The 8,601-nt window shown below is 41.8% G+C and overlaps 1 protein-coding gene across 1 annotated transcript; it reads right to left on the reverse strand.

Moving 5' to 3' along the window:
• Positions 1 to 181: 181 nt before the first annotated feature.
• wnt4b (wingless-type MMTV integration site family, member 4b) lies at positions 182 to 8,267 on the reverse strand. The gene is made up of 9 exons (XM_077525942.1): positions 8,077 to 8,267; positions 6,840 to 7,066; positions 5,170 to 5,323; positions 4,445 to 4,529; positions 4,221 to 4,352; positions 2,502 to 2,644; positions 2,276 to 2,416; positions 1,937 to 2,099; positions 182 to 1,779 (listed from the first exon to the last, which is right to left on the reverse strand). The coding sequence occupies exons 2-9, from the start codon at positions 6,926 to 6,928 to the stop codon at positions 1,610 to 1,612; spliced, it is 1,077 nt and encodes a 358-aa protein (XP_077382068.1). The 5' UTR covers positions 6,929 to 7,066; positions 8,077 to 8,267; the 3' UTR covers positions 182 to 1,609.
• Positions 8,268 to 8,601: the final 334 nt, after the last annotated feature.

An 8,601-nucleotide genomic window follows, 5' to 3' on the forward strand; every position in this document is an offset into this window, starting at 1 on the left:
GGAAATCTGTTGGCTCATTCATCAATCCAAAAGTTCAATCAAATACACTCTCGCTTCTCAAACCTTTCACACATACGCAACGAAGCTGACTCCAAACCTCTTGAAACATGACCAGACAAAAGAAGCAGTTCACGTTGTAGTGGTACAAAACTACTGCATTTTATTAAGACGACACGAGCAAAGCGAGAAAGCATTGCGAGCGCGCGTGCAGACTCGACCGACGCGAGCGAAAGGCGGGACAAGACGGACAACGGATGTATGTCAGTAGAAGTTATTCTCCGCGTTGTAACGCGTCTGCCGGAGGCTGAAGTGCAGCAAACGGCATCGGTGTGCAATAAATAAAAACGGCGACGGCGAGGATACTAGTGCTGTAACGTTTCCATTAGTGCCGCCTACGTTCAGCTTCGAGAAGCGTTGTCGGTTCAGTAGATGATTAGCTGATAATGTTTGAGCGAGTTACGGAAAACGGAGCATTTATTCCATATTTGTGATGGCCAGTTAAGACCCATGTACTAGTATCTTGCTTGTCCTCACTTTGAGGATAATTTGTGCACTAGTAGAAAGACGATCTCACTACTTTGCACTTGTATGACAACTGCACGTCACTAGTGAGGCAAAGTTATGCATTACTTGATGTTGGTATGCTTCTTTTTCTACTAATAAAGAGCTAGATGTTAACTAGTAGAATTTGATGGCACTAGTAGTACTAACTAGAGGACATTTTGGTGGTACTAGTATCAATTGATAGTAGAAAATAGACCTATAGTTTTACTAGTGCAGATTGCATACTACTAGGCCAAAAGTAGCACTATAAGTGGAAAAGGCATTACTAGTACTATTGATGACAATAAGCATGCTACTAGCACATGAACCTTAGAGATACTTGACTCATTGAACAATTTTCAGTCGTGAAAAGTTCATATTTTGTCCAGAATGAATTTGATAACTTCATTATTTTGTAGAATGAATACCTTGAAAAAGTCATTTTTCTATTTGATGTCGACTGATGACATCACCTGTGCTCAGGAAGTAAGAAGGAACGACCAATCATGGCTCACCTCTTTTCTGGGTTTGGTCAGTAAACTGAGCCATGATTGGCCAGCACAGGTGATGTCATCTTCAGTCGACAGCAAGTAGAAAAATTTATTAAAGGTATGAATTATACATGGGAAAATAATGAAGTTACCACATTAATTATCAACAAAATATGAACTTCAAGTGAGTCAAGTATCCCTTTTAAGATAGATATCAAGTACTGTATATTGAATAAATTCTCAAACCATTTTCCATAGCGAGTGATGAGCATACTAGTGCACATGCACGTCCGTGCTTGTCGGTTTAAGTGTTATGAACGTGTAAGAAATGGAATCTCCGTTTGTGCTTCGACTTAGGCTCGCGGGCCAACGTTTACGTTAGAATTCAGAACGGCCTCACTGAGATAAACGTGTCATCTGTGGTAAAGAAAAAAAAAAATAGTCCTATCCTCATCCTGCGGCCCAGGAGTGTCTGTCTGGTGTTGTTTTTTGTATGAGTGTCTCTCTTCTAAAAGGTGTTAGGTTTTATTTTATTTTTTTTATACCGAGCAGGATCGGGACTTGGAGCGCGGGCTTCAAACTCTGCAGGTGTGAATGGTGACCGTGTTCTTGCACTGCTGGCAGCGGACCGAGCAGCACCAGGAGAACTTGCAGGAGCACCGCTGCACCACCTCGGCCCGGCCCGCTCTGTAGCCCGGCCCGCAGCACACCAGCTCGCAGCCGTCCGGCGCCAACCGTGAGGTTCCTTGGGGGAGGGGGCGGGGTTAAAAAAAAAAAAAAATGCGTCAAATTTGGTTAAGGATAATCTTGCGAGAACCTTGCAATGAAAAAGTCCGCTGCACTTAACTGTTTTTTTCCATCTCTAGGGGGGAGGAATTTTTTATTTTTATTTTAAATCTCACCATTGCATCTCCTGCCCGCGGTCCCGGGGATGCCGTTGTCAGGGTCCAGGTGACAGAAGTCTGGGGACGGTGCGAGGTACACCAGGTCTCTGGCAGCGGGGGGTTTCACCTGGGGGTCGCGAGGGAGAAGAGCCGTCCTGGATCCGACGCGAGTCAGGCGGACCTGCACGGAGGTCATTCCGTGTGAAAGGAACCCAAGATTTTTCCAGGTTGATCATATCTCACGTAAAAGGTTTAGAACAAAAATTTTGTTAGTCGTTTCCAACCACACCTCCAAAATGTGAAGACATCTGAGGTGAATCAATATTTGATTGACTGAAACGTGCCCTCGCGGTTTACCTCCGTGGCGCCATCGAAGCGCTCCTTGAGCACGATGCCGACGCGGCGGAATGGCGGCATGACCTTCCAGCAGGTCCTCAGCTCGCAGGAGCCGGACACGCCGTGACACTTGCACTCCACCTGCATGTTGTGAAGGATGGCCTGCGGACGGAAGATGGTGGAAATGATGGCCGAGTCCCCCAACCCACCACCCCACCCCAATAAAACGGAAGAAGTGACGAGCAACCTTTCGTCCAGCCTCGTTGTTGTGAAGGTTCATCAGCGGCCGGCCGGCGGACAGCCCCCGGGCTCGTTCGGGTTCATCCACGAACGTTTGGGAGAAGGCGACGCCGTAGGACAGATTGTCGCTGCAGCCCGACCACTGGAAACCTGTGCGGTGGATACAAAGTTTATTGAAACTCATTTACTATTAATGATGACATTTTCCCAATTATTGTTCCAGGTCTGCAGCATGGTGGAATAGTGGTTAGCTTAAGCTGCCTTAAGAGTTCTTCGGTTCAGGGTTCGAATCGGCTTTATCCTTCCTGTGACAGGTTCGGGGACAAACGGGTGAGTAACCTCACATTTATCTTCAAAGCCGCATTGTTGCACTGACACTTTTTGAAACTAATCGGATTCATTTTATTTAATTTTGCATTGAAGTGTACAAAAGCATTTTCCCCCTGATTACTATTAACCAGTAATTGATGTTTATTTAATAGTTTGTGTCATATAGTGATTAAAAAAAAAAAGGGGGGGGGGGGGGGTGTTGATGTTGTATAATTTTACTGGTTCGGTTATTGTTTTACAAAGTAGAAAAGATATTTGCAAATGTTTTATTTTATTTAAACACCGAGGATAATCGGTCTTGACTTGTTTCATGAAGGACTCTGAAAAATTGTTGCTATGCTGAAATCAGAGGATTTGGACAACTTTTTAATTAAAAAAAAAAAAAGGCTCCAAACGATTACTTTATTACTAAAGTAGTTGTTGATTAGGTTGATAATTGATTATTTGTCGATTCAATAAAAAAAAAAAAAAAAAATTGTTTTCATTATTTTAAAAAAGAAATGAAAGGGGACAGAAATAAGTAAAACCTTTGGTATCTGCCCCTGATCAGAAAATAAAGCATTATTATTATTATTATTATTATTATTATTATTATTAATAATAATAAACACAAAATAAATAACATTATTGAAATAAAGCCAAACATATATTAAATGCAAGACATTTTCAGCCTCTATTTCAAGAGTACAAATTTTTTTCGCATTAAAACCCTGATGTATATGATTTGATACATGCATTGCATAGATAATCCATTAGAGGGCAGTATCACCCAGTTTATGGCTTTTCCAGCGGCCTTGCAAGATCGCCCTAACTGAGAAAGGAGACCCCTATATTTATTAATAGTGGGAAATGTTCTTTCTGATTTTTAGAAATCCTAATATGTTTGATATGTCTGTTTATTATTATATTTTTGACAGCTATAAATGTACACATATAAAGCATTGTGACCGAATGTATCAAATATGACACAAATCAAAGGTTGTATGTGGAAGTTGATTTTCAAAAAAAAAAAAAAAGTTTGATATTCTATTTACAAAGAATCTGAATTTTCTTTCATATATTTCATGGTTCAGACTTTATATTAAGCAGTCAAGATTAATTTTGACATCTCTTATCATATTGCACTTCAAATCCCTAATACGAAGTCGTAATCTTCACAGTGTGGACAGAGAGGCTCGCTATCAATGATACTGAAGAGTATAAGCATTTTTTTTTTTGCATATCAATGATAGTGACTAAATGGCATTTTCCTTTTCAAACCCACACAACATCGCCGCTGGACTGTGACAATTTTGATTGGCAGTCGTGCGCTTCCATGCCCTTCCACGTGAGTCACTGCGCATTTTATCCCCCCAACCGTGCCGCAGTTTTCCATGTAACAGAATCCATTGCTCACCCTCGGGGCTCACCCCTCTGACCTTCCTGTCACAGCCGCACCTCTCCAGCTCGCCGCGCGTGCACGCCCGTGTCACGGCCACCGCCACGGCCGCCGAGGACAGGGCGTGCACGAAGGCTGCCTCGCGAGTGCCTGATTTAAAAACATGTAAATAAATTATCCAGGGATATTATCCAGTGAAACCGCGTGCAGGGAAATTTGCGATTGGTTAATTGTGGGCACACCTTGGTTCATGACTCTGCCGAATACGTTGATCCCTCGAGGGGTGGTGGAGCAGTTCCAGCGGCGGTTCCGGAATTGGTGCTGACACTGGATTGGCCGGGATTAAAATGAAGTTCGTTAGGTACACATGCACAATCCGATCAGAAGACTTCTACAATTAATCTGCCTTTACAAATCGGGCTGTGCAATTAATCGAAATTCCTCATTTGTTTTTTTTGTTTTTTTCACCCCAGTTACTACACCTTCCAAAAAACGTGTGCGTTCGAATTTCGACTGTAAAATAGTTCATATCCAGGATGTCTGTGTGGTTCCCACTACACCATTAGTGACGTGCTCTCAAACTGTAAATCCAAACTGTCATTATTATCTTTTGTAAGGCCCCTCCAGTAAAACGCAGCTCTTCTAATGGCCATCGTTAAATTATTGAAGTTGCTTCCATTTTATGACAGCGTGAAGCGTCCTTCATATTTTATGGTCCTAAAATATGACGCTGTCGCCTAAATTCCATTCGATCCACAAATCACAGCGTGCTGAATGTGAAATAAAAATCAATTCTGTGCTTTTTTTAAAATGAATTCCATAAAAAACAGAACGGCAACATTTATTGCCCGAGCTGCTGCTGTCGTATAAGGGCGACAGGGTGGACGAGTGGTTAGCACGAAGACTCGAAACAAACGCCTATCCAAAACGGACGGATGTCTGTTGTAACAAAAAAATGGCATCCTACCTCCTCTATGACCATCTCTGCGGCCTTGCGTACGGACTCCATGACCTCCCCCCGTGCCCTGCACACTCCCACCTGCCCCGGGGTCAGCCCCCTCAGCCGCGCACATGGGGCAGCGCCAGACACGGGCCTGGAACGAGGCAGCCTCGCCAGGGAGCTGAGGACATAGAGCAGAGAAAAAAAAAAGGTGTTGGTAACCAGGTACAAATACTTTTTAAGTCTTCCATTCTTTGCTGACAAAAAGGCGTTTTATGATTGTCAACCTCTGAGTATGACCAGATGAGGAAAAGATGAGGGGAAAAAAAGATACAAATAAGGTGTTTTTTTTTTTTCGTTATTAGCTAATTAAGCTGTTTTTTGTTAGTTAGCAAAACTATGGTAAACTGAAAATAACGTAACAGTATTGTTACATTGTTCATCGACACCAGGATATAATTAGCATTAGCATTAGGCTAGAGGACTGAAAGTCTATGCTAATGCTGCGTTCAATGAAGGTGGGAAATTAAAAACATCTCACTTGGAATCTCCCAGTTCCGACATGAAAGTGTTTGGAGTGAATGTAAACAACAAAGATGGCTGATCCCGATAAATTGTTTCTTGTACTGGTTAACACAGTCGGTCGAAATCACGTTGGGTTACGTAAAGTATTTATTTATTTATTTTTTTTGAATAAGTAAATTCATGTTTTAAGGAATAAATAGTTTTAATGAATAAAACATGTTGTTGGTTGTGTAAATTATGTTTTCTCACAACGTTTTTGGGGGTTCTCCATTGTTGAGTGACGTCAGATTGAAGCCGGTCAGTGAAGTCGGTCCTGTTTTTTTTTTTTTCTTTTTTTTTTTTCTTTACCGACTGCAAATCGGATGTATGCGCTCAAAGGGGGGCGTTCCCGTGGTCACTTCCTGGTATGTGACTTCTACCCACCTTCCATAAAACTTTACAGCACCACAACATAGATGCTAGCTAGCATTAGCATCAGGCTAGAGGACTGAAAGTCTATGCAAATGCTGCCTTTGAGGAAGGTGGGAAGTCTGGCTTTTCTGACTTCATGCCAGGAAAGTATGCACGGGAACGCCCCATAGAACTCGTAAATCTGTCGGAAAGCGGTTTAAATCCGACGTTACTCCACAATGGCGAAATTGAACCCAACGTGATTTCGACTGAACAACAAACAATTTATCGCAATCAGCCATCTTTTTTTGTTGACATTTCGCTTCAAACGCTTTGAGGTCGGAACTGGAAGAATTCAACTGGGATATGTCCGACTTCCTACCTTCCTCGAATGCAGCATAAGGTTGCCCGTGTGCGTCACTGGGTGCCATTTTAACCACGCCCCCAAAAAACAACACCAAGCTAGTTCTATCACTACACGCTTTCAGCACCGAGGGGGGCCCATAGACGGGCCTAGTTCAGGAACACTCAGCAAAGAACTCGGGAGGACGCATAAAGAACAACAAGATAACAAGTTGTTCGACTTTTTAGCGGGGGGGGGGGCAAAGCAGATGGAGAAGCTCCAGTGACGGCAAAGAGAAAGAAAAGGGAAAAAGGTCACCGGCGGGGAGACAAAGAAAAAAAGCGGGCAAAAGGATGGGGAGACATGTCACTATCTTTTAAACGTTATAGCATGACAAACAAACTTTCCCCTCCCGCCTTCCCGCGCTCGTCCGACTTACAGCCAGTTGGTTGCCATGGCGGGCTGGGTCGCCCATAGCAACAGGAGGAGGAGCGGTGCCGTGAGATTGACAGTGGGGACGCTTGGCATCAGACCGTCCGGCCGGCGTTCCGTCTGCGTGCGTCAGGTCAGGCGGGTGGGGGGGGGGGGTCTTTGGACAGCGCGTCCGTCCGTCCGTCCGTCTGCTCTATGTTCCTGCTCCTGAACCTGGGCTTGAGCCCCTCATAGCTGGTGGGAAGGTCACAGGTCAAAAACAAAAGTTGATGGAGACTTGCTTTGGTAATGAACCAAATTTGTTTTAGGACCACAACTACAGCAAGATTATGTAAAAATAATAATAATAATAAGTTGACATATTTTGAATTTGCTGCAACTGATGTTATTGGAGTTTCTGTAAATCGGTGCAAATGGAAACACTTTTTTTCTTATGATCATATGCGCAAAATACTTTACGTTGACAATTTATACTGCTGCGTTTTTGGTAGGGAAAAAAAAAAGAAAGTGACTTATTTAATGTCTTATTTTTAAATCATTTTAATATGATAACTAACAAATAAATTTTTGGAGGAATGTTTCTCAGGGTAATATTTGAGGGGAAAAAAAAAAGAATAAAAATGGCCAGACTGTCTTGTATTTTTTAAAGACTTTTCCACTGAAATTGTGTATATTTTTAAAAATATATATTTTTTTTAGAAGAATACTATTTGACAATTCACAGTGCTGCCTCGCTATAATTAAAAAAAGTTGAATTGTAAAAAAAAAAAAAAAAATCTTTAATTTTTTGAGGAATTTTCCACTGAAAATGTACATTTTAATAAATATTAAATACATAAGTATTTAAAACGTTTAAAAAAAAAAAAGGCACTAGTGCTGTTTTTCTATTACTAAAGAAAGATTTAAATTGTTAAAAAAAAAAAAAAAAAAAAAAAAAAAAATGGGACGGACCCCTGTCAATTTGACCTAACTTCAGGTTACCCTATGTTTTTTATTTTTAATTAATTTTTTTTTTTTGTATATATACATTTTTAAAACAGGCAGTTTTGTACAAAATAACCCAGAAAGTTGGGTCAAATTGACCAGTCCAATTCTTGACCAAAATTTATATTTAGACAAAAAATAATAATAATAATAATAATAATAATAATACTAATAATAAAATGACAATCTTTTTTTTTTTTGATGGGTGAATTTTCCGTTATAAACTTAAAAAACAAAACCAGGATGATATGTCATCTTACCAGTCTGTCGTGCTGTGGTATCCAGTTTAATATTTGCAGATCAAACTGAAATTTAATCCAAGTGGTTCTAAACAAATATTAAGCATGCTCATGTGGGACTTTTCCACAAATTGCACGCGCAGGTTCTTCAGACTTCCCCCGCCCCCCCCTCCCTCCGCCCCACAAAACAAGTCCACGTGTTGACTGACTTTTACCGGAACGAAACAAAGACGGCTCCTCTGTTGACAAGAAATGAACTTTCACACTTCCGGAAGCATCTAATCAAGAATCAGTTTGAGAGCGCTGCGTCATGAGCGGCTTCCATTGTGCGCGCGCAAACAAATTCCCAGGTTGTAAACGGCCACGGCGAAGCACTGACGGGTTATAAAGAGGCGGCCCGAGCGAGGGTGGGAGCGAGGATGGACGGGCGTGATCCAGGGTGTGGAAGGGATGGATGGATGCACGGGGGGGGGGCATGGAATAGTCACATACAGTATTTAACACAGATGGCAACAGTGTATAAAAGCGTTTTATTGGTGCTGTAGT

This window comes from Festucalex cinctus, chromosome 7 (genome assembly GCF_051991245.1).
Source record: "Festucalex cinctus isolate MCC-2025b chromosome 7, RoL_Fcin_1.0, whole genome shotgun sequence".
Lineage (NCBI taxonomy): Eukaryota > Metazoa > Chordata > Actinopteri > Syngnathiformes > Syngnathidae > Festucalex > Festucalex cinctus.

Excerpts from the sequence above, each read along its gene's own strand:
- wnt4b (XM_077525942.1), bottom strand. The coding sequence starts at position 6,928 with ATGCCAAGCGTCCCCACTGTCAATCTCACGGCACCGCTCCTCCTCCTG. Across the intron at positions 5,324-6,839 it reads GCCATGGCAACCAACTGGCT|CTCCCTGGCGAGGCTGCCTC; the intron begins GTAAGTCGGACG and ends CTATGTCCTCAG. Across the intron at positions 2,417-2,501 it reads ACAACGAGGCTGGACGAAAG|GCCATCCTTCACAACATGCA; the intron begins GTTGCTCGTCAC and ends TTCCGTCCGCAG.